The 23,837-nt window shown below is 58.3% G+C and overlaps 5 protein-coding genes across 7 annotated transcripts; 1 reads left to right on the top strand and 4 right to left on the bottom strand.

The window, feature by feature from the left end:
* Positions 1-53: 53 nt before the first annotated feature.
* On the bottom strand, positions 54-2,611 carry GALE (UDP-galactose-4-epimerase). Its single transcript, XM_082777513.1, has 9 exons — positions 2,446-2,611; positions 1,851-1,966; positions 1,498-1,611; positions 1,244-1,420; positions 950-1,130; positions 774-859; positions 574-651; positions 342-456; positions 54-250 (listed from the first exon to the last, which is right to left on the bottom strand). The coding sequence occupies exons 1-9, from the start codon at positions 2,564-2,566 to the stop codon at positions 195-197; spliced, it is 1,044 nt and encodes a 347-aa protein (XP_082633639.1). The 5' UTR covers positions 2,567-2,611; the 3' UTR covers positions 54-194.
* A 334-nt stretch (positions 2,612-2,945) lies between these two features.
* On the bottom strand, positions 2,946-6,631 carry HMGCL (3-hydroxy-3-methylglutaryl-CoA lyase). Of its 2 annotated transcripts, none has more exons than XM_082777784.1 (9): positions 6,461-6,631; positions 5,985-6,068; positions 5,795-5,902; positions 5,307-5,402; positions 4,765-4,913; positions 4,569-4,632; positions 4,053-4,241; positions 3,790-3,915; positions 2,946-3,498 (listed from the first exon to the last, which is right to left on the bottom strand). In XM_082777784.1, exons 1-9 carry the CDS (start codon positions 6,509-6,511, stop codon positions 3,397-3,399), a joined length of 969 nt encoding a protein of 322 aa, XP_082633910.1. In that variant the 5' UTR covers positions 6,512-6,631; the 3' UTR covers positions 2,946-3,396. The 2 variants fall into 2 exon arrangements, with proteins under 2 accessions (XP_082633910.1, XP_082633909.1); XM_082777783.1 differs by lacking the exon at positions 6,461-6,631 and adding an exon at positions 6,285-6,373.
* A 327-nt stretch (positions 6,632-6,958) lies between these two features.
* On the bottom strand, positions 6,959-11,965 carry FUCA1 (alpha-L-fucosidase 1). Its single transcript, XM_082777755.1, has 8 exons — positions 11,560-11,965; positions 11,026-11,160; positions 10,654-10,791; positions 9,878-9,983; positions 9,212-9,412; positions 8,821-9,008; positions 7,882-7,981; positions 6,959-7,205 (listed from the first exon to the last, which is right to left on the bottom strand). The coding sequence occupies exons 1-8, from the start codon at positions 11,901-11,903 to the stop codon at positions 7,065-7,067; spliced, it is 1,353 nt and encodes a 450-aa protein (XP_082633881.1). The 5' UTR covers positions 11,904-11,965; the 3' UTR covers positions 6,959-7,064.
* Positions 11,966-12,074: 109 nt separating this feature from the next.
* Positions 12,075-17,032, bottom strand: CNR2 (cannabinoid receptor 2). Of its 2 annotated transcripts, none has more exons than XM_082777744.1 (2): positions 17,008-17,032; positions 12,075-14,251 (listed from the first exon to the last, which is right to left on the bottom strand). In XM_082777744.1, the coding sequence occupies exon 2, from the start codon at positions 14,185-14,187 to the stop codon at positions 13,123-13,125; it is 1,065 nt and encodes a 354-aa protein (XP_082633870.1). In that variant the 5' UTR covers positions 14,188-14,251; positions 17,008-17,032; the 3' UTR covers positions 12,075-13,122. The 2 variants fall into 2 exon arrangements, with proteins under 2 accessions (XP_082633870.1, XP_082633869.1); XM_082777743.1 differs by lacking the exon at positions 17,008-17,032 and adding an exon at positions 16,764-16,985.
* A 2,782-nt stretch (positions 17,033-19,814) lies between these two features.
* On the top strand, positions 19,815-23,779 carry PNRC2 (proline rich nuclear receptor coactivator 2). Its single transcript, XM_082777766.1, has 3 exons — positions 19,815-19,926; positions 20,667-20,872; positions 21,647-23,779. Exon 3 carries the CDS (start codon positions 21,665-21,667, stop codon positions 22,088-22,090), a length of 426 nt encoding a protein of 141 aa, XP_082633892.1. The 5' UTR covers positions 19,815-19,926; positions 20,667-20,872; positions 21,647-21,664; the 3' UTR covers positions 22,091-23,779.
* The last annotated feature ends 58 nt before the right edge of the window (positions 23,780-23,837 follow it).

The following is a 23,837-nucleotide window of genomic DNA, read 5'->3' as shown; positions in this document are numbered from 1 at the left end:
TTTGGTGCCCTGGGGGCCTCGCGCCTGTGGGGCCGCTCCCTGAGCTGCTGAGGACCTGGGGGGGAAGGAGGAGGAGGAGGAAGAGGAGGAGGAAGGGGGGAGCCCGCGGCCGCTCCTGCCCCCCTGCCCCGGGTGTGGGGCAGGTGGGGGGGGGCAGGACCCGCACCCGGGCTGGGGGAGCCCCGCGGCAGGGCTCAGTTCTTGCTGAAGCCCGTGGGGTTCTGCAGCTGCCACCGCCACAGGTCCTCGCCTGCACCGGGGGGAGAGAGGCAGTGAGAGATGCGCCAGGAGAGGCACAGCGCAGTGGGGAGGGGGGCGCAGTGAGGGGGGGGGGCTCTTACACATCTTGTCCAGGCCAAAGGCCGCCTTCCAGCCCAGCTCGCGCTCGGCAAGCTCGGGGTTGGCGTAGCACGAGGCCACGTCGCCCTCCCGCCGGCCCGTGATCTTGTACTTGATCTGCAGGGAGGGACAGCAGCGCCGTGGGGCTGGGGGCTCTGCGGGGGGGGCACTGCTGCAGGCGGGGGGGGGGCTGGGGGTGGTGATGGAGCCCCCCAGGCTGCGCTCAGCCCTTACCTCCCTCCCCGAGGCTTTCTCCATGGCGCGGACCATCTGCAGCACCGAGTAGCCAGTGCCGGTGCCGAGGTTGTAGACCTGGCAGGAGGACGAGGGGGGGGCTCATCAGCTCCTGCTGGGGGGGCTGGGAGGGGGTCTGGGTCCCTCTCCTCCCACCCGGGGCCGAGAGCCCGGCCCAGGCCCAGCCCCGCTGCCGGTACCTTGCAGCCGCAGTTCTCCTTCAGCTTCTTCAGCGCAGCGATATGGCCCTGGGCCAAATCCACGACGTGGATGTAATCCCTGACACCTGCCGGGACAGGCGGTGAGCGCGAGGCTCTGCCCCGGGAGGGGTTGGCTCTGCCCCCCCCCGGCCCTGCCCTGCCCTTCGGGGACGCACCGGTTCCGTCGATGGTCTCGTAGTCGTTCCCAAACACGCTCAGGAACTCGCGGCGCCCCACTGCCACCTGCGCCACGTAGGGCATGAGGTTGTTGGGGATGCCCTGAGGATCTTCCCCGATCATGCCGGACTCGTGGGCACCGATAGGGTTGAAGTAGCGCAGGAGCACGGCGTTCCAGTCCTAGGGGAGCGCACGGACGGGGCTGCAGGTCTCCGAGCAGCCCCAGCCCCAGCCCCTTTTGGGGTAGAAACCCCCCAGGTCTCAGCCCCAGGGTCCCCGCAGCAGCTCCTCACCTTGTCTGCCTTGCAGACGTCTCGAATCATCTCCTCGATGAAGTGCTTGGATTTGCCGTAGGGGTTGGTGCAGCCTCCGACCGGGTGCTTCTCATCCAGCGGCAGGTACTGGGGGTCCCCGTAGACGGTGGCGGAGCTGCTGAACACGATGTTCTTCACGCCGTGAGCTTTCATGGCCTGCGGGAGGGCACCGGCCGCTGCTGAGGCTGCCGGCTCCGCGCCCGGCCCGGCCACGTGGCGCTGCCTCGGCTCACCTCCAGCAGGCGGATGGTGCCGGTGAGGTTCACCCGGTAATACTCCAGCGGCTGCTGCACGGACTCGCCCACGGCCTTCAGCCCCGCGAAGTGCACCACGGCCGAGAAGCGGTGCTGGGGGGGGGGGGGGGGAGGCACCGCCTGAGGGCCGTGGGGCAACCCCCAGGGGGGGTCTCACTGCGGCCCCACGGCTGTGGGATGCGGGGAGGGGTCTGCCCCACCGGGACAAAGCCCCCCCAAGAGGCAGCAGCCACCCGGTGCCCCCCCCTGGAGCCTTCCCCGGCAGCCCCAGGGGCCGTTTGGTGCCCGCAGCCCCCCGCAGCCCCCCTGAGCACCCCGCGCCCCCACCCCACCTTGCTGAAGAGCTCCTGCAGCGCGGCCCCGTCGGTGACATCGAGCTCGTGGAAGGCGATGGGGCGGCGGGCCAGGAGCTGAACGCGGCGAAGGCTCTCGGGGAGCCCGTCCGGGCCTGGGGGCGGCGGGAGGTAACGGGGGGGCAATGGGGGGGTAACGGGGGGTAATGGGGGGAAATGGGGGAGTAATGGGAAGGTGACGGGGTAGCAGAGGGGTACCGGGGGGGTAATGGGGGGGGGAAAGGGGGGAAATGGGGCAATGGGAGTGTAATGGGGGGACACTGGGGGGGTAACGGGAGGGAAATGGGGGTGTAATGGGAAGTTAATGGGGTAACAGAGGGCAACGGGGGGGCACTGGGGAGGAACGGGGGTAACGGGGGGAACAGTGGGGGGAGGTAACACGGGGGGACGGGGGGGGACGGGGGGGTAATGGGGGTACCGGGGGGGTACCGGGGGTAACGGAGGTGTAGGAGGGGTACCGGGAAGGTAACGGGGGGGTAACGGGGAGAGGAGGTAACGCGGGGGGGGTCCCGGAGGGTCCCGGGGGTAACGGGGAAGGTCCCGGGGGTCCCGGGGGTCCCGGCCCGCGCCGCACCTGCGATGGCGTTGTGCAGGTTGTCCACCACCACGGGCTCGTAGCCCGCCTGTGCGAGCTGCAGCACGCAGTGGCTGCCGATGAACCCGGCACCGCCGGTGACCAGCACGGGCTCCGCCATGGCCGCCACGTCCCGACCCCGCCGGCACCAAGCGGGGCGGGGCCGGGGGCGGAGCGAGGCCACCCACGGCGCTGCACGGACCCCCCCCCGCCCCGCCCCCCTCGCCGCCCCCGCGCCCCCCCGGGGCCGGCCCCGTCCCTTTCCCCCCCCTCCCGGTGCCGGGCGCGGCCCCTTTAAGGCCCGGCCGCCCCCCCCCTTCCCCCCCCCGCTCTCCATGGCAACGTGGCACCGCCGCGGGGGGCGCATGCGCGGAGGGCCCGGCCCGGCGGTGGCAGCGAGGCCCCGCAGCGCCCCCTGGCGGCCGGAACCGGAAACGGCCGCGGAGTCCCCGTCCCCGTCCCCGTCCCGTCCCCCCCGGACAGCAGCAGCGGGAGCCGGGCCGGGAGCGGCACCGCGCGGGCACCGGAGCTTTATTGCCACCAACACCGCGCACAGCGCCGACCGCGGACAGCGGGGCCCTGCCCCAACCCCCCCCGGTCCTTCCCGTGCAGCCTGAGGGAGGCGGCGGGGTGCCCGGGCCTGGAGGCGCCTCAGCAGCTGCTCGGCCCCGCGCTGCGGGGGCACCGGAGGCCACCCGGGGCCGGGCCCTGGGCCCTGCTCCCCAACCGAGGCAGGGCGCGGCCGTCTCTGCCCTGCTGGGCATGTCTGAGGGCTCAGTGAGGCAGTGCCCGTGTCCGTGTCCATGCCCGTGTCCGTTCCTTCGCAGCGCCCAGCGGCTGCTCTCGGGGCTGAGTCCAAGGCACACAGAGGAGGTAGCGGCACACAAGGGAGGCTCGGCCGGCCCCAGGGCTGCGCTTTCTGCACGCCCCACGGCCACGCCTGGTCCCGCGTCACAGCCTGCAGGAGGCCTGGGACACCTTGGAGTTGGTTCTCCTGTTCAGCGCGTTGCAAATGAACGTTCCCGTGTCCATCAGCTTCTGCAGGTCCACGCCCTTCAGGGAACAAGAGACAGCAGGGCTGTTGGTGCCAGCGCTGCCCCCTGAAGCTGCCCAGTACGGACTGGCACCGCTGGGACAGAGCAGCAGGGGCAGAGGCCCTCCCTGTGATCCTGACAGATCAGATGGCACAGCACGGGAAAGGGGCCAGGATGCACTCCCAGCATGGGGGGGCTGCTGTGGCACTGCGGGCCCAGAGCCTGCACCTCCTGCACTGGGGCTCTCCAGGCCAGGCTCTGCAGCCCCGCTCCAACCCCAACAGCTGCCCCGCGAGAGGCTCTCGCTTACCGTGTGGATGCCCAGGCCGTTCAGCATGTACACCAAGTCCTCCGTAGCAACGTTTCCCGATGCTCCCTTGGCATAGGGGCAGCCTCCAAGACCAGCAACAGAAGCATCGACCACGCTGACACCCATCTGCAGGCAAAACCGTTCTCAGGAAACTGCCCTCAATGAAAGGGCAAATCACAGTCCTGCTACTGATTCCTCTGGCTCAGAAGCAAGCACAGTAGAAATCTGAGGGAGGATGCAGTGCTGCAGGGTAAGGAGCTTACCTGAAGTGCTACCAAGATGTTGGCAAGAGCCTGCCCGTAGGTATCGTGGCAGTGGACAGCGAGAGCCCCCACTGGCACCTCCTTCATGACCGCCGTCAGCATCTCCCTCATGCTCCCCGGGGTCCCGATGCCAATGGTGTCACCGAGGGAGATCTCGTAGCACCCCATCGAGTACATCTTCTTGGAGACCTGTCCCAAAGCCAAGACTCGTACTGAGAGGGCAGCTTTATCGTGACTTTCCCCCAAGCTGGATGCCCACCGTGCAGAGCATGCCCCCCCTGGAGCACAACAGCTGAGGTTCCTCTGGGCACAGAACACTCCGGGTCCACCTCCCAGAATCCCCCGTCCGCAACAGCCAGACCCTTCTGTGTGGCAGCACAGACTGGGGGCATCCACAGCTTCCTCCTGTCTTCGGTTAAATGGCTCAGTGCGTTCCCCAGCCCCCAGGGTCCCACCCACGTGTTTATAACGGAGTCAAAAATCTCACGGAAATTCTGGTTCAATTTATCAGCTCACCTCTGCAACTTTAGCTGCAGAAATCTTCCCTTCGTAGGGACACCCAAGGACACAGGAAACATACCTGTAGTTAAAAAAAAAAAAAAAAAGTAACTTTTAACCAGAGAACTGAAGTGAGATTACACAAGCCTCATAGCCACGTGCTGCTCAAACTGTGAAGCATTTTGGGCTCTCTATGCACAGCGGGACTCCTCACCCCCGGACAGGAATGCTGGCGGCTCGTGCAGCGCTCATCACTTCGCTGAACCTCTCCAGGCTCTCCTCTATGGAGCAGTTGATGTTCTTCTTGGTGAAGAGCTCGGACGCTGCTCCAAAGATGGAAACCTCCTTGGCCCCTGCTGCCACCTGCAGCAGAAAGCATTAAAGTGAGACAATTTATCTTCAAGAGAAGTGACCAGCACGACCAGCGCTGCAGTTCTCCCATTTTATAAAATCAGTTTTTCCTCCCAGCTCCTCCCTGGACAACCTAATTCTTTCCTCAGTTCATTCCACAGCAAAACCACGAGACAGCCTGGTTTTTACAATGACTTCAAGGAAAACATCCTGGGGTATTCTCTACCAGAGCCAACAGGTTTCTGTTAGTCCCCCAGCTGAGCAATTCCTTGCTCAAGGAACTGTAAGATGAAACTGCTGCCTACGGGAGCACAAGGGGCTGCCCAGCCTCCACCCCAGCTGAAACGTTCCTGCACAGGCAGCCCTGCACAGGACGCTGCCAGCGTTAACGCTGTGAGCTCTTACCGCTGCCTGAAATCCTTTCAGGTTCGGGGTCAGCACGGGGTAACTGACACCAGGCAACTTCTTGATCCCCTGCATGACTTCAGTGTGGTCGGCCATCTGCAAAGGGAACGCCGACAGATTTCTAACGGTGTCGACACGCTCGTCAGCCACTTCCACAGGTTAGAAAACACTTTCTGAAATTCATTTTTTAAGAACGGGAACAGCAATACGCAGAACGGGGGGAATTTGGCCTCTAGAGAGCCCACAGCACGGCACACTTGGACGGGCCAAAGGGCAGCCACCGGCCCGGCCAGGGTCAACACGCGGCCGTATGTGAGCCTGCGCTGTTCCCCCGGGAGCAAAGGGAAGGTGCACAACACCACATTTTTTAGGCTTTTTTAAGCCTTTATCCGGCTTTTCTGCTCCTTGCTCGTCACGGACGTGGTGCTGAAGGCCCAGGGAGTGGGGGGTGTCTGCTCCCCGCGCTGCCGCCCCCCCGGGGCACTGACCTGGGGCACCCAGCGCGGGGACACGAAGCTGGTGGCCTCGATGACCGGCAGCCCGGTCTGGGACAGCATGTCGATCAGACCGATCTTCACCGCCGTCGGCACGATGCTCTGCGGGCAAACGGGGGGGGTCAGCGGGGGGGGGGGGTCAGCCCCGGGGGGGGTCAGCCCCGTGCCCGGTGCCCGCCGTTACCTGCTCGTTCTGCAGCCCGTCGCGGGGCCCGACCTCCACCACCTTCACGCGGGCCGGGAGGGCGCCGGCGGCCGCGGCGCTGATCTGGGGGCAGGGACGGGAGCGGCGTGAGCGGAGCGGGGCCGGGGCCCGACCCCGTCCCAGTCCCGGTGCCCGCCCCGGTCCCTACCCCACTCCCGGTCCCGGTCCTCCTCCCGGTTCCAGATCCCCGGTTCCCGTCCCATTCCCCTGTGCCTGTCCCAGTCCCGTCCCCGTGTTCCCAGTCCCGTTCCCGGTCCCGGTCCCGGTCCCGCCCCGCACCGGCCGCCTGGCCCCTGCCCAGCGGCTCAGCAGCAGTCTCCGCGCCGCCGCCATGGCTGCCGCCCCCCACGTGACCGCGCCGTCACGTGTCCCAGCGCGGGGGGCGGGGCGGTCACGTGGCGGCGGCGCGCACCGCTCCCCCCGCCCCTCCCCTCCCCGCCCCGCCCCTCCCGTACCTGGCCCCGGGCGGCCTCGCGGGGCGGTGGCGGCACCGGGCAGCGCGGCATGGGGGGGGCGGCGGCACCGGGACCGGAGAACGGGAGGGCTGGGAGCTGGGAGCCGGGACCCGCTGTGGCTGTGGCTGCCGCCGCTGTGTGCTCGGGGTCCGGCCGTGCCGCTCCCGGTCTGCCCCCGCCGCCCGCAGCCGTCCCTTTATAGGCGGCCCCGGTGCCGGCGGCGCTGAGCAAACAGCCCCGTGTTTGCACGGCCACGGCCCCCGCCCCCCCGCCCGCCCTCCCCCGCCACGGCTCGGCCCCCCCGGAGCGGGCACGGCGGGGGGGCCCTGGCAGCTGCCGGGGGGCTCGGCTGCAACCCGACTGCCCCCCCTGATCCCCACCCGCTGCCCCCCGCCAGCAGCACGCTGCAGAAGGCAGCCCAGAGAGACTGACAGATGGACTGACAGACAGACAGACTGACAGACAGACAGACAGACTGACAGACAGCACGGGTAGAAGCACAATTTTCTCCGGAGAAAAGCAATTTATTCAACAGTGAATGAAAAACCAGCTTAGACTTAACCCAAAAGGCAGGCGGGGGGGAGCTGCGGGCAGGACGCGGCCGTCACTGCACCCCCTGGAGCCTGAGGGCCCAGCCCGGCTGTGTGGACAGGGGAGATGGGGGCAGGGGCGGCAGCGTCACGAGCAGTCCTTTACCCGGGGCCTTCTGCCACTGCAGAGCCCCTGCAAAACCCAACATCGACACCTGCAGAGAAGGGCAGGGCACACGCTCAGCTGGGGCTCCCACAGGCGCTCCCCATCTGGTCACCCCGGTACACCCAGCGCGCGTTTCAGGCCGTGTCACACTCCCCACGTGTTAGAAGCAGCCTGTATGTTGCCCCCCGTCGCTCACTGTGTACAAAGGCAACACGGAGGGTGTTTTGGGCCAAGCCTTTGGCTGTAGTTTGTTTGGTTTTGGCTGTTGTGTTGTGTTTTTTTTTTTTTCTTTCACCTGCGAGGCTTCACCCCTGTTTGTCTAGGGCAAAGGGCACCCCGGCATTTGCGTCACTCCCACACTCACAACTCAGGGGTCAGTGTACCCGATCCCAATTGGGGATGTAATGCCCGTGATCCCTGCTATGTGTGGGGCCTCTCACTGACCTCATCTCCCGAAGGGGAGAGGTGTTCCTACCTGTTCCATGGCAGGGCACAAGCCTCTCCTGCCCGGTCCTACCCAGTGCTCCGCGCTGAACAGTGACAAACCCTGCATGACCCGGGATGCTGCAAGAATCTGGGTGAAGCCATCGCAGAGCAAGGAGTAAGGGATGCCACACGCCGTGTTCTCCCCAGTTTCCCAGTGAAGTCAGGCTGGGCCTTCCCACCCCACAGCTTCCCAAGATGGGCTCTCACAGTGCACTCTCTCGTTTCCTCAGGTTCCTTACTTGTGTGGCTGGGGATGGAGTGGGTGAGGACAGCTGCAGCACGTTGTCCTGAGGCCAGACCAGAAAAATGGCATAGACAACTGGTCCCTTAGAAGTGTACCTAGGAGAGCAAGAGTTCAGCTAGGTGAAAAGCCCGCAGGGGAGAGAGCCCCACAAGCCTGACCTTTCCCCACAGCACGAGAACAGCAGCTCACCTACTGGCACCGTGCAGAGGTCACCTACTTTCCTCTCATTCCAAAATCTGTCGCTTTGAACCCACCACTTAGCCAGCAAGCACTGGCTGATGAAACCTAAACAAAGTCCACGCACGCTTCCTAAAAGTGAGTGTCATCTGTCCTTTCATCAGCCTGAGGTCAGCAGAGCAGACTTGCTGTCGTGTGCTGATCTTTTCATTGCTCTGCATTTCTAGGCTGAACACACTTGAGCACACTCAGAACTCACAGCTCCGTTCTGTAGCACCTCTGGCTCTTGGTTCGCTCACTGTGCTCTTCTCAGCAAGCACAACAGTTGGGTAACAGTACGCAGTACTATTATATAACAACCTGAAAGCAAATATCACTGCATTTACGGACTACATGCATTTAAACAAACCACATTTGTGCAATTCCAGCTAGCCACGAGCACTACTTAAACAGTCCTGACAGCAACAGCGTAGGAGTTTTTTTCAAGGGAACAATTGTTTTGTAAAATCACATAAGACAGCTGAAGCCCTGATTTTCATCCTTTTCTTTCCAGCAAGATATTTCTTAGGTAACACCCTGGGGCAGTAACCCTGGGGCAGTAAGTGCGCACCCCAGCTGCAGGACATTACCTAAAAGCCATCTGCTCCTGATGGCAACGCTTCGGCAATGCCAAGTTTAATGACCAATAAAGAAAGCCCAGCTTCTGTAACCCGAGCTGGAGCAGCTGCAGGATGGTCCTGAGCAATGGAGTCCTTACCAGACAGTGCCTGTGTCCTCCACCTGTACTCTCCATGGCTTCGATTCATAAATTGCCTCCCCGTTAGTGTCCAGCCACCTCCCGAGGGCCAGAAGCCTTTCTTGGAAGATGGGAGCTATCACTCCTTCCTTTGTCGGGCCCACATTGAGAAGGTAGTTGCCTCCAAAACTCACAGTTTTCACTAGCTCCTGTGGCAGATAAACAAAGGTAACAAACTGAATTATCTTCACTTCTGACAGCAAAGAAACCTGAGGAGTGCTTTGTCCTCCTCGAGCGCTCCTTTATCTCCGCCTGCTTGTACGAAACACGACAACGCCTTCTGTGAGTAACAGGGTGAAGGAAATCTGCAATTCTCAGTGACTTCCCTACATTTTAATTTCAGGTTTCTTACCTCGATGATACTTGCTTCATCCATTAACTCATCGATGTGCATGTTGCTCCGATAGCCCCAGGAAAGCTTGTCAATGGAGGAGCACATCTCCCATTTGTGAGCCGGCAAGGTCCCTGGTTTGTATTTGTCAGCACAATTGTAGTAGCCTCCATGGTGGCAAGAGCAGTTATTACACCAACGGTCGTTCACAACAACAGTGTCCTAGAAGAAGGAAACATAACTCAGCAGGAAGAATGCTTTGTCTTGGATGTTCCAGTTTGCCTTTATCCCTCCCAAGTTACTTTAGGCATCTAAGCTAGGAGCCTAAGTACTTAACATACACACGTGCATAAGTAATCAAGAGAGAGAGAGAGAGGATCCTCCAGAAGGCTGAATACCTCTCTGGAAGAATGTCTCTCTATTCACTCAAGCAGAAATCAAGGGAATAAGGTTCCTGGTCTCTGAGCCTTCCACACGTGCTGTAAAGGAAAAGGCTTGTGTGTTCTGCTTCAGGTTATGATTTGGATCCTAGAGGCTTCTCTTGGAAGCACAGTGTGGACTTTCTACTTTTGGTGAAAGAATAAAAGAAGTTTGGCACCTGTCAAGAAGGTTTCTGATCGCATTCGTATCTCACTGCTGCCAGACCTTCCATACCTATAGAATACCACGGGCAGCTGAAAGAAGTACCTTGACAGGACTGTCATTGTAAAGCCAGGCAAGGAAAGAGGTAGAATTCCAGTACGAGTCCGGAGCTTCCCAGTCTCCATCTGACCAAATCAAATCCGGTTTATACCTGACAGAGAGATGAACATCACTTCAGAACGGCTTATTTGCTCCTACCCCAAAGGAAGCGTGTCACAGCACGGTGTTTCTTGCCTCTGGAGTCTGCTTTCACTTCCTATTGTCTGACATTACCAGGAGGTTCATGCTATCACTTCCTGCTTCAGAAAAAGCTTTAAGCAAAGCTCTTGCAGCAGCAAAGAAAGATAATCACAGCTCAAAGTACGGGATGCAGTTCTTCCAAAATGAGAAGAGTGCATCTCAAAGGCAACTGTGAGGCACGTTCTCTACTTGGTACAAGGGGTACTGTGAGCAACAGGTGTCCAAGCCGGGTATTCTAATCAGCATGGGGAACAAAAGCAAGGACGTAAACTCACAGTGAAACTGCTCTCCTACTCTAACAAATAGCTTGCTCCACTTTCAAAGCTACTCTGCAAAAAGGTAGTATGAAAGGGCATTTCTCTTGCACAAAAATTTGCCCCTACCTTACTTTAAGTCAGACTGCCAAAGAGCAAATGTGAACCCTTTTTCTAATTACCTCAAATCATCGCTGCTAAGTAAATAGATTTGCCTTGGCAAAAATTAACATTTGTCAACAATCTTCTCTGCATCCACTTCGCAACTTTCTCTACAGAACGGAAACCAGGAAATGCTCTTGAATCCTGACTGGTTACAGCTCTTACTTTAGGACAAGATCGTAAAGTTCTGGCATTGTCTTCTTCAAAACGAAGTTCTGGGTCTTGAAGCCACTTTCTTTGTCAGCTAGGTAGAGCGGATTAAACCACTCTAACAGAGAATGATACAGTCCATAGCGTATGTTGCTGAAGAATAGAAAACAGAGAGGAAAGAGTTAGTCTGGCAGTAAGGACTGAGAATCAGTGGCAGATATATGATATAGTGGCAGTAAGAATAATTACCGTCAATATTATTTCAGTTTCATGACTTTGCAAGCACTACTGTTTTCATATTAAACATATCATTTTCAGCTGTTTGCTGAGAACAGCTATGAGATTTCAGTGCAGACAGACGACAAGAACAGCAAAGCTTGGCTCTACCTCTCCCTGAGGGCTTGTCCCAGCTCTCCTACAAGGTCACGGTGGGGCCCCGTATCCACAGAATTCCAGTTCCAGGACACGGGTGACCCCCAGTTGGTGAAGCCTTCATGATGCTTCGTGGTCAGCACCACGTACCTGAGGGGAAATGGCAGCTGATCACGATGACAAAGGAGCTATCTCAGACATGTCCAGGCCTCACTGACAAATCTGATACCTATACAGGCAAGGGACGGAATAACCGTGCTGCGAGGAGTGCTCTTTAGAAGTCCCTTTCATTGCCCTTAAGATGTAGGAGAAATGACAAGAACAGGAGATGTTTTAAATGGATTGTGATGCTGGAAAAGGCTGAACAACGAGACTTTGCAAGTCAGAGCGGCCAACGCCTCCGCACCCTGGGCACGACCTGCCCGGGACCTCCAGGTGCTGCTCTGGGCCCCCGTCCCCTCGGGGACCCCCAGACCTGGCCCCATCCCCTCAGGGCCCCCCATCCCCGGCCCCATCCCCTCGGGGCCCGCAGCCGGTCTCGGCGCTGACCTGGCCCCTGCCTGCTGGAAGAGCCGCGCCCAGCGGCGGGGCTGGAAGTCGTGGGCCGTGAAGCGAGGGGCGAAGTCGGCGTAGTCGGTGCCGGGCGGGTAGCGCTGCCTCACGAAGCGCTCGTAGTCGGCGCGGCGCTCGCCCCGCCAGTGCCACCAGAACCACTCGGAGCCCCAGGCGGGCACGGAGAACACCCCCCAGTGCACGAACACCCCCACCTTGGCCCGGTCGAACCAGGCGGGCAGCGGCCTCGCGTCCAGGCTGCCCCAGTCGGGGCTGTAGCGCCCCGCGGCCGCCGCCGGGCCCAGCGCCGCCGCCAGCCACAGCAGCGGCCCCGCCGCCATCCCCGCCCCGGGACGCGGCTCCGAGGCGGCGGCCGGCCGCGGGGTGGCGGCCGCCTTCCCCTTCCCTTCCCCTTCCCTTCCCCTTCCCTTCCCTTCCCTTCCCTTCCCTTCCCTTCCCTTCCCTTCCCTTCCCTTCCCCTTCCCCTCCCCTCCTTGCCCTTCTCCTCGCTTCCCGGCCCGGCCCCTTCAGCGCGCCCCCTCCTCGGGCCGGCCGCGAGCCCCTCGCCCCCCGGGCAGAGCCCAACGGCCCCGGGGCTGGGCCCGGCCCGGTGGCGGCCCCGGCGGTTCCGCGGCCCCGGCTGCGCCTTGAGGAGCCGGCCGGGGCCTCCCCCAGTTCCTCCTGCCGGGTGGAAGCCCCCGGGGCTCCGCGCCGCAGGTTGGGGAGGTTGGGACGAGGCTGCAGGGCTCGAGCAGGGTTTCACGTTTAATCACACAGCTTCCAGCACTGCGGGGCACGGGTCGGCTTCCCGTCAGCTGCCTGCAGGAAACGTGCCTGCAGCATCCCGCGGGTGTCACGACTGCATGGACACAGTCCCCGAGCCCCGGGGCTTGTGGCAAGGCAGCCCTGGCACCACTCCCGCTGTTCCCTCCTGCCTCTGCCGGGGCACCAAGGCCTCTTGTCACCTTTTGCCACCTTTTGTCACTTTTTGCCACCTCTTGTCACCGTGTTGCTACCACCGAGCGCCCCGGCACAAGGCTGTTTCCACAGCTGCTGTGCTCCCAGCGAGGTGCTGTGAGTGCTTTGCTGGTGGCACTTGTACAAATCACGCTGCTGCTGCTGTCCGTGGGTGCTCAGAGGTGTTTGTGGCGGCTGGGGACCGCTGGAGAACCTGGAGGTCTGCGGAGTGTTGCACCCAAATACAGATACATTTTAAGGGAGAATGTAAGAACTGAATGTAAGAAAAGTGGGTTAGGAGGCTACTGGTGGACAGATTGGGGGCCGGGCAGGACGAGCTGCCACCAAACACCTGGATTTGCTGTTTTGGGGTCTGACGTTACCCACTGCCTCGCTGCTCTCACCGTAACACGGCACCAGCAGCCCAGGGACTGGCAGTCCGGGCACTTCATGTCCCAGTGTCCCAGAATAACATCAGCGGGAGCTGGGGCCATGCCAGGCACCCCCAGGACCTCCATAAGAAGAGAAAAGAAAAGCAATCCAAAAGAAAAATGATGCAGAGGCTCCCCCCAGCCTGAGCGCTGACTTCCCACTGCTGCCTCCCTACGTTACGTGCACCTCATCCTCGCAGACGGTCTCTGCCACGGAGGACTTGTGGGCACTGTCCCCTTCTGGGCTGTCGTCCGTGCCCCTCAGCCGCCTCTTGAAGCGGAAAAAGACCGCCCTGAGGGAGGAGAACAGCTCCTTGCTCCGCAGGGCGTAAATGATGGGGTTCACCATGGAATTGAGCAGGCAGAGGGTGCTGCAGAAGGCAAACACCTTGCGCAGGTGATTGGTAAGCTTGGCGAAGATGCTGTAGATCATGAGAATGAGGACCGGCGACCAGCACAGCACAAGGACGGTCAGCACCATGACGAGGGTCTTGGCCAGCATGACGTCCATCCTCATCCTGCTGTTCTGCTTTCCCACCTGCGCCTGGTGCTTCCCCATGTACGCCACGTGCTGGTGAGCCCTCCACAGCACGTGTGCGTAGGCGTAGACGATGCACCCCAGCAGGGCCATGACGAGGCAGACCCAGCTGGACAGGTAGTTGTCATCCACAAAGGGGAACAGCTCGGAGCAGGTCGAGTTGAGCGTGCAGCAGTTCCAGCCCAGGATGGGCAGGGAGGCGGTGGTCACGCACATCGCCCACAGCACCCCCAGGGCTGCCCACGCTCTCTTCCTCGTCACAAGGAGCTTGTATTCGGAGGGCCGGCTGATGGAGACGTAGCGGTCCAGGGCTGTCAGCAGCAGGCTGCTCAGGGAGGCCGTGAAGGACGTGTTGACCCCTCCCAGCTTCAGCAGGAACAGCTCTTTAGAGGAATCGGTTTCATTAAGGACGTGGAAGTTAACAAAACTGATGACAAAGATGATGCTGGCCAGGAGGTCAGCCAAGGCCAGGCTGCTGATAAAGATGTAGGAAGGCTTCCTCCTGGTCCCAGGGGAGGAGAAGATCAGGTACAGCACCACAGAGTTCTCAAAGATGCACAGCGTCCCAAAGAGGCCGCAAAGCGTGGCGATGCTTATCTTCTGTGCCTGGGTGCTGAGGACCATGAAGCACTCCATGAGCATGGCGTTCACACTACATTTGGAGGAGGCATTTTCAAATGTTTTATTACAGATATCCATTGTAGTCAACTGGAGCCAGGGGCTTGCAGGGAGCGTTTCAGCTTCCTTCTGCACTTCAGGTGCTCTGAAAAAGACCAAGGGCAAGGTGAGGGACAACACCTACAGGAGCACAACGAGCAATAAGCTCAGCCCCCAGGGACATCCCTCTGTTTATGCAGGAGAAGAGCCTGGTGCAAGATACTTTCAGGTCCCCAGACCAAATGTGCCCCGGGCCAGCTCTGAGCGAGGCTCTGGGGCTCGGGGCTGGCAGCACGGGAAGGGGCTCCCGGTGGTGCTGGGCTGTGGCTGGGACAGGGCCAGGCTGGGGGAGGACGAGGGGCGCTGCCCACTGCCACACACAACAGGGGAACGAGGTCACCCCGAGTGGGTTAGAGCAGGCGAGGAGGTGGCTCTGGGACATGCTGCCACTGCCTGGTTAGCAGCGCGGGGTGCTGTGTGCTGATGCGCTGCCAGCTCGTACCCCAGCGGTGTAAAAACCCTCGGGACAGAAACCCCAACAGCACCCGGCTGGCTTCCTGCAGCCAGGATCCCAAATCCAGGCCAAGGGGCCAGGAGTTGCCACTGCTGGAGGACAGCACCGCGCTGGCAGCGTTCCCCTTCTCCCAAGGCAGAAAAGGCACCGTCACTGCCTGCCCTCGGCTCTTTCAGAAGGGAAAATGTCCAAACAGCGCGAGGCAGCGCAGGCCGGCCGTGGGACAGCGGCTGCCGGGCTCCAGGCACCGGTAACCGACCGCCTGCGGCTGCTCCGCGTGGTGTCCGGGGTTCAGCAGTGACGGCAGCCACCCCTGGAGGCTACAACCACCAGCAAATGACCACCGTGCTGGAAAACCCTGCCTGCAGCGCAGCGGAGTGCCAGGTGTGGTGCTTTTGTTACTTCCTTCCCCTTGGTTAGCCGGTCCCTGACCGCCACCACTGTTCCTGTGCTGCAAACCCCTGCGAGGCTGCCCGGGGCTCGCTCAGAAGAGCCCAGCCCCGCACGTCGGGGCTCGGACATCAGCGGCTGCAGGGCCTTCGGTCGCACGTTGCAGCCAGAACGTTTCAGTCCTGATGTGCATTTCTTGGCACGTCGGAGCAGGGGGGGCCTGGACTTTGGGCTGCTGTGTCGCCCAGCGTTGCGGCAAGCCTCCCCGTGCTTACGTCAGGCCCTGCCATGGGGCAATCGCACGGGAGCAGAGATGTTGCACTCCAACCCAGCACTCCTGCTTCCTGCAGCTCTTCTCAGAAACATTACGAGTGCAGCAGTAATTAGTAGCTGCTGGTGTTAAAACTGAGCACCAGAGAGATGCTGCGCAGCCAGAGGCACTGCGACGTATCTCGGGGCTCACTGGGGCAGCAGCTGCCTCCCCGAGTACCCCAAACTCCCCCGGCCAAACCCAAGCATCCAAACCAGGACAGCTCTTAATTAAGCAAACTCCAGCATCACCGTGCCATGTGTTCACTGCAGCCAGCACTCCCAGGACTACCTTAAGCTCCCAGCCTCTGCACTTATTCAGTGTCCAAAGAACACACCGAGGAGCTTGGAAACAAGCGAACAGCAGGCAAGGGATGGAAGGAGAGCAAAATGCTGCCCCTCGTGTCACGGCGCTTAGGGAGGGAATTTGGTTGTAACAGCAAACCAACTCCTGCACTGCCTGTCCTGCACAGCTCTGCCACTAAGCTGCCATAATGCAGATAAGCCCCTAGGTTCAAAATGCAGGTACTGTGCTGGGCTCGTAGCAACCAGCCCGGCAGCCCAGCCCTCCTCTCCCCACATCTGTTGTGTCTCCGGCTGAATGACAAGGACGAGTCTCTGCAGTTCTGTCTGAGCTCCCCCAGTCTTCCTTCAGCTCCTGTGTCTGCGAGGGAAAGCACAGGGCTTTGCTCCAGCACAAGGTCTGCTCGCTGGCAGAGGCTCCACGACCTCAGAACATGGGCCGAGCCAAGAGCCCATCTCCTTGTGCGGTCTGGCCCTTTTTCCATCACCAGTATTTCTGAGAGAGTTGGTCTTTACAACAAAATGCAGCACTCACATCGTATGAACAGGTGAAGTGATTTATCTGAAAACCTTTGAAATTAATTTCTTTCACATTTCACTTGCTGAAAAAGCAAAATATTGTTTGCTTTACAAATATTCTCACTTGTATACAATTTCTTGGTTTAGTGGCAGGAGAAGTTTTGGCACGGTAGCTGCTCACCCTGGCTTGTCCCTCTGCCCGCACCGAGCAATGCCCGCAGCTCCCTGCCTGAAGCCAGGAACTCTCTGGCACAGGTGCCGCACCGAGGACTATTTGCTTTGTTTTCAGAGTCACGATTTGTTCACGTGTGACTGCACAGTGACAGCGTTCAGAGCACACAGGTGCACGGCCACAGAGCAATGACACGAGTGCCAGCGCCGGTACCAAGCATGGCAAAGCTGCTGCTGCTCTGCTGAAACCACCCCGCGTGGAGCCACCACCACCAGCCAGCGCTGAGCACTCAGCCCGGGAGCTCAGAACCAGACTCAGGTTTGGGAGGCAAGCCTCTGGCATAGCCAACGTGAACGTGTCCTAAAACCAGCTCTAAAGAGTCAGTCTGCAACCCGCTGTTTAAACACTTACCTTTTTTGTTCTTGTTAAGAAAGCATTCATCCAAAAACCATTTTCGCACTCTGTGTTGCGCATGGCACCGCAGTTCATCCCCGGTATCAGCGGGAATCTCCCCAACAAGCCCTCGGTGGCAGAGCCTCCCCAGGCTGCGTGCGTGTGTCAGCGCTGCGGGCTCCCAGGTAGGGTGCCTCTCACCGTGAGAAAGAGGATCCTGGGCTGCAGGATGTCCCTTGGGGCAGCGAGTGCAGCCACTCACCTTCTCACGCCTACGCCTCGGCTGCAGACGGCCGGGGGCTTCCCACCCTTGGGCTCCCAGGGCAGCTCGTGCAGCTGCGGACGGTGCCTGCTTCCCCCTCCCGTCACATCGCTTCTGGTTTCATCTGGGCTCCTGGGCACCATTCCCTCTGATCCCCCCGGGCTGCGAATCCATCAGTGCAAACCCTCGGTCTGGTTTCTTGCTCTCTCTCTCACATCGTTTTGGTGTAAGCGTGTTTCTTTCCTTCCCACTTCCCCTCTGGGTCTGGTGTTCTGCCTCTGCCTGACAGCACCCCGCAGCCCCCGAGTCCCCGTGCACACGCAGTGGCCGAGGAGAGCGACTTCCAGGATCTTTCCCTGATTTCTAAGGGAAGGTGGGAGAGGAGGGGAAGGACGAGAGCCTGGAAGCAGGCATGGAACAGGCGGTGTTGTGGGTGTGCAGGGCTGCGGGCAGGCTGGGGAAGCCGCGGGCCCGGCCCCACCGGCAGCCGGAACCCCCCCGGGTCACAGCCGCTGCTCCGTGCCCGCCGCCGGGATGCGCTCCGGGAGGGTTTTCTCCCTGCAAACGCCAGGGCGAGGAACCGGGCTCCGCCGCACCGCCACGGCCCGCGGACCCCCGGCGGACCCCTCCGGACCCCAACGGCTGCGGAGGGCGAGCCCCGGCCCCGGCCGCCCCCGCGCCCCCCGCAGCCCCGGGCGCGCTCCGCGGCGCTCGGCTGCCCCCGCCCGGCGGAGCGGGGAGCCCCGGCCCCCACGGGCCCCTCTGCCCCCCCCGGCCCTTCCCTTTCTGCCCCCAGCAGCACCCAGGGCTCCTTGGAGCGGCCCCGGGCTCCTGACCCCCGCTCGGGGGCCGCAGGGACTCCCCGAGGCAGAGCCGTGGGGGCAGCGCAGCTACAGCAGCCTGGGGGGGGGGGGGGAGGTCGCTGCCCCAGCCCAAGAGGCCGCTTAGGGTCGCACAGCGCTCCTCACGGTGACTGCAAGGAGATAATTGCTGTTCCACAGCGAGCTTCCCACTCCTCGCAGCCCCAGGGCGATTTGTTTGCCTGCACCCTCTGCCCAGGGAGCTGGGGGGCTGAGGGGCACCGCACGGGCTCCCCCGCGTGCCCTGGTGCTGCCGTGGGGCTGTGAGCGGGGTCCGGCTCAGCAGCGGCTGGGGCGGCTGTGAGGGGGCAGTTGGGACCTGCAGAATTGTGGCTGTGCTCCTGGGAGCACCGCAAGCTTTTATTTCTCGGAATTTGGTGTGTGCCAAATGTGGGAAATGAAGAGCGGCTCATGGCTGGGGGGAGAGGCAGCGCTAGCACTGATAAGGGGCCAGAGAGATGGCGTGGCTTCGTGCTGCACCCCGAGAGGAAACACTTAGAGGAAAAACCAAATGACTGCCTTCTGCGTGTTGTGGCTCACATGAGTGAAGTGTGGCTTCTCTGCTCTGGCCATGCAAGCAGAGCCTGTGCTGAGAACCACCTGGGTGTGTGTTGTGAGGTGGGCTGAGGGTGAGAATGCTTTTCCTGCTGATAGGACGTGAGAGCTGTATTGATTTAACTGGGCCGGGGCCTCTCCGGGCCTTGGTGACTCGCTGCTGGTGTGGGTTTCGGCAGGGAGCTGTCAGACAGCGGGTGGGATGGGTGGGACTCGGGAGGCACTGCTGGCTGTGCCTGTACAAAGCTCCGACACCGAGCTGCAATGAAGCCGCTTCAGAGCAGACTTTTTAATCTCCCTGGGCACCAAATCTCAGGGCTCCAGCGAGTGGGGTGTGTGCGGTGCTGCTGCTCGGTGCTGGTGTCAGCGGTGCCAAGGAGAAACCTCCGGCTCTGGAGGCAACGAGCTTGGGTAGTGCTGGACATGGACCTGAATCGCATCCACTGCAGCTTATATAGAAAGTACCTTTAGGTATCCTGCCTCTGCTTTCCTTAAAAACTTACAAGGAGCCTTAAGCTATTAGAGTAAAAGGTTTCATTAGATTGTTGGGCTGCTTGCCTTGTACCTCCCAACAGTTCTCTGGAGAAATTCAAATACCCATCTAGTTCCCGCGGATTGCTTTGAGAACCAAAGGTCCTCTGCCCAAATAGAATAAAGGGTATTGTAAACGTTACCCCGTGTTTAATATTTTCATGTGGAATTTTAAGAAAAGATAAACCGAGCAATTCCCACATGAAAAAACAAACAAACAAACCAACCCCTTAGGTTGTCACCCTGGTTAACGTTTGCCTCAGGTGATACCAACGGGGACATGGACTGGTTCCAGGTGTGTCACCGGACGCTTCACAACCCCCAGATCTTTACTTTTTGTGGCATTTTTAAAGCCAAGCGCCAGCGGCAGCTTGTCACCCGTGGGGTAAAACTGGGGCAATGGCTCGCCGGGCACATAACGAATAATTCATCCGCCTGTTCCGCCCCGGGGGGAGCTTTTTTGACGGTTTTTGCTGTTTTTGATCACTGAAAATCCCCCAAAACCCCTTACTGAGGGGCCGGGGAAGGCGCGCAGGGGAGCGCAGCTGCAGCCCCCGCCCGGGGCTCTGCGGTGAACCCCGGGGCCGCCCTGTGAGGCGCCCTCAGCGGGCCGGGGCCGCGCTACCGCCCTGCCCCGCGGCGGGGGGATTCAAACGGAGGCCCCGCCCCGCCCGGCGCCCATCTGCCCCCGTCGCCCCGGCAACGGGCGGGGCGGGGCCCGCATTGGCTGAGGGCGCACGCCGCGCGCTGCCATTGGCTGGCGCGGGAGGGGCGGGGGGAGCAGGGCGCGGCGCAGGGCCGCGGCCGCCATTTTGTGTGGCCGAGCGAGCAGCGGCGGGGCCGGCGGAGCGGCGCTGCTGGGGGGGGCGGCGGGACGGGACGGGACGGGACGGGACGGGACGTGGCGGCGGGCGAGCGGAGGAGGCGGTTCCGAGAGGCCCGCGGTGTGCGCGGAGGAGGCGGACAGAAGTCGGTAAGGGACGGCAGCGGCGCGGCTGGGCCGGGCGCTGCAGCCGCCATGTTGTGTGCGCGCCGGGGCCGGGGCCGGGGAGCGCCGGGACCGACGGCCCCGGGGTCTGGGGGAGCGGGGAGGGGCCCCCTTCCCGCTGGGCTGCCCGAGGCCACGGGTGGCCACACGGCAGCGGGGGGCGGCGGGGGCCTGGGGGGGCCCTACGGGCTGAGCGGGAGGGGAGGTAACGGCAGGGCCGGCGGGGAGCCGGGTGGGGACCGAAACCGGGAGAACAGCGCGGGGAGAGGCCGGGGAGCTCCGCCGGGGGGGCTGCGGGCGGGCCGGGGCCGGGCGTTCCGGGGGTTCCTTTCCCCTCGAGCCATCCTGAAGGGCCGGCCCACAAGGATTTAATCCCCGAGTGTTTTTAGCTGTATTTGACCTTTTTTTTTTTTTTTTTTTTTTTCCGCACGTACCAGGAAGAGGGTAAAGTTACTGCTTGCCTCCCCTTAATATTTATTAGCAGATACCTAGAGCATGATTGAAATTTCTGGGGGATGTGAAGCACAATGGTGAGGTTAACTTACATAGATGAAGATTACTGTGGTTTAAAAAAAAACAAACACAAACGTTTTAAACATATTGTCAGTTTTAACAATGAAGGTGCAACTGACTGTTAATTCTGTGAATTTCAGCTGCTTTTGATAACTTTCACAAGGGAAAAGTTTTTTTCTAATCTGACACCAACTCCTTTCTCATTTATGCAGTTGGACTTCTTCCCTTGGAGCTTCAGTGCCGAGAATCCGATGTTGGGCTCGGCTACCTGGCTGAATACAGCAGATCATCCCATGAAAACTTCTATTCCTAGCCAAAGGAAGGAGTCCAGTGAAAGGCACCACCTACTTTTTCAGGCTTGGAAGCAAGAAAGGGGACAAGAGTTGGACGGTGTGGAATCTGAGAAAGCCACTGAAAGGTAAATGGGGCTTGGAGGAAATAGTATGTTGTAGGAGAGTCAGCATGAAGGTGCCTTGTGTGATAGCATCTGTCTGTCTGCTTCACAAGTCCAGTTCTGAACGGCTGCTTTCCATTTGAGCTTGTTTTCAATCTGTCTTCCCCAAACACGCTCAAGTCTGTCTCTGTACACTACCCTCTACCCTCCTGCCCCCATCTCCCTCCAGAAGAAGTTTGGGAAGTGGATTTCCCCCCTTCCTTGCTGCGATTTCATCACCTTGCTGTGGTTTGCTGTGTAATGCCTAAGTGAGTATCAGGAGTCATCACGGTCTCTCTTGGATTTACCAGAAAGACCGGGGAGTGGCTTTATCAGTGCAGACTTCATTCAGATCTTCAGGTACAACAAAAGCTTGGTTTGAATGTCGTCAGGATTTAATACCGGTGCCTTACATCTGCTGCTGTGTTTTGTGAGCAATGTTTCTTTCACATTCTCCCAGCAGCATCTCTTGCTGTGGAGAAAAGCAGCGTTATGTTCAGCAGCTGCGCTGTCTGGAAGCAGCTTTTCCATAGCCCGGTGGTCTGCGAGTGCTGCCGAAGGGAACTGGTGTACAGAGTTCCTGAAGGTTTGATTCACAATGTGCTGGTCAGCTGTTAGCAGCAGAATTGTCAAGACAAGCCCTTGTAGCCACTCGGTGTCTTCCGCTGGGAAGATGTGCTACACTGTAGTTCTTTTTTTTCCTTAAAATTTATCAGTTTTGAAAAACAAAAATCCAAACTTTTCCTTGCTTTTTTGCAGGTGACATTTAAGTTGAAGATGGGTGGTGGAGAGAGATTCAACATTCCAGCTCCCCAGTCCAGAAATATTACCAAGAACCATCAACAACTTAAAAACAGGCAGAAGAGTAAAGACCAGAATTCACAAATGAAGATGAACCACATGAAGAAAGAAAGAGGACATGGATGCAATTCATCATCTGGTGCATGGCAGGCCATGCAGAAAGGGGGAAAGAACAATGCTCATTTCCCCAAAAATCAAAATCGGAGTCCTAATTTATCAAATCGTAACCTGTTTTTCACTCCTCAGACCAATCAGAACTACGCTGGAGCAAAGTTTAGTGAGCCACCCTCACCAAGTGTTCTTCCCAAGCCACCAAGTCACTGGGTACCTGTTTCTTTTAAACCTTCTGATAAAGAAATGATGACATTTCAGCTTAAAACATTACTTAAAGTCCAGGCTTGAGATGGAAATCTTCATATTTTAAAGTTATTTAAAGTTATTTAAATTTACAGGGTTTCACATTTGAGAATAGTTATTTGTAAATGTAGAGGCACAGGTAAGCAGAATTAGATGTTCTTGTTACATATAGTTAGTTGCAACAGAAGGGACTGGGTAGGGAAGTTTACATTATTCTAGTGTTTTACCTCAAAAGTTAAGTGCTCTGCAATAGGCATTTTCCCTAGAATCACTTTAACCAAATCCTGAGCTGTCACATTTATTACATTTACTGTAAATGGGATTGTCTCTCAAAATTGGAATTATGACTCCTTTTTGTTTAGGGCATTAGAAAACCAGCTTTTACCTAACTTAATGCAGCATTAACTGAAAAAAAATGCACTGAAAGCTTTAGTCAGGTATTTTGCCATTCAGACTTGTGTCAAATTTGCTACTTAAAACTGCAGAGCAGAATTTCCTAGCAGAGGGGAGTTTTTAACCTAGGTACTAGTGAAAATAATTACTAGTACTGGTGATTATTGTCCTTTCAGTAATACCTGTGAGCTTTATTTGGCACTCAAGCCTGTGACTGAAATTTAGATCTAGGAATCTCATGCATGTTCTCAAAAAGATGGAAGAACACAAGTAGCAGATGTGTATTTCAGTCTCTCTCCAGCTGTAGCTGTACTGCATTGGAATCTCAAGTCAGACTGTGCCAATTAGGAACATACTTTGCTTTGCCAGATGACTGCCAAAAAAGTCCAAAAAAATTGTTCATACTGATTGCACTGCTAATTGTGAAAAAGCTGGAGCAATTCTTAAGTGAGTCTTCAATGGGTTGTCCTTAACAATTGCTTTCAGTTGCCGTATCTTGTGGCAGGTATAAAATGTTCTCATAGGGAAAAAAGAGCCATGTAAATAAATGTAAAACGTTGTAGCATATGTAAATTTATGCTGGGCTTTCCTGCACAGAAGTATTTTTAGTATAAAACCACTGAATGTAAGATGACCATGCTGAGTACATGGCCTGATTTAAAAAAAAAATAATATTTTGTTAAAAAAAAAAATACAAACTGTAAAAGGACATTTCTTCACTTGATACACAGTGAATGCATACATTTTATTTTGTTGTGAGCTCATTTTTAAAGTAATTCAGTGCTAAAGAGGCTTATTTTTAGTTTTGTAGTAAAATTAAAAAAGCTCACTTTTCAGATACTGATTTTTGAATGCATAGGAGAAGTACTGTTAAAATGTTAAAAAAATGTTTAAAATGTTAAGGTACTGTTAAAACGTTCATTTCTAAAGTTAATGCTACAACATTTTGTAATAGTATTTACTAAAACTTGTGAAGTTTGGATGTCAACATGCAGATTTCAGTGCTGTCACAATTCAGTTGATCCTGTAATAGAAATAAACTGAACTGTGATAGTCTGAGGTTCTGCAACAATCCAGAAAGTGGTTTAGTTTGAAAGGGAGCTCTGCAGATCGTGGAATGTTACTGAAGATGTTTTCCTATGCATTCAAAACATATTGGCAGCTGGTTGAATGTTTACAAATCTATTCTTTCATTGGCAGTCTTTAAACTTTGTGACCTGGACCTTCACCAGTGTAAGAGCTGTATCCCAGTTAGATTGTGTATGCTCTATTTCAAATTGTCAATTACTGTGTATGTACAAATTGGTAACAAAAAATTAAATAAAAATTCTTCTTCCCCCACCCTCCCAAGCCTTTATTTTCAGATGGTAGTAGAGAAATGGGATTGCGTTGTTCTGGC

This window comes from Aythya marila (assembly GCF_965140915.1).
Source record: "Aythya marila genome assembly, chromosome: 22".
Classification (NCBI taxonomy): domain Eukaryota; kingdom Metazoa; phylum Chordata; class Aves; order Anseriformes; family Anatidae; genus Aythya; species Aythya marila.
Note: the sequence above shows the minus strand (reverse complement) of the source record. Positions and strands in the feature narration are given on the sequence as shown.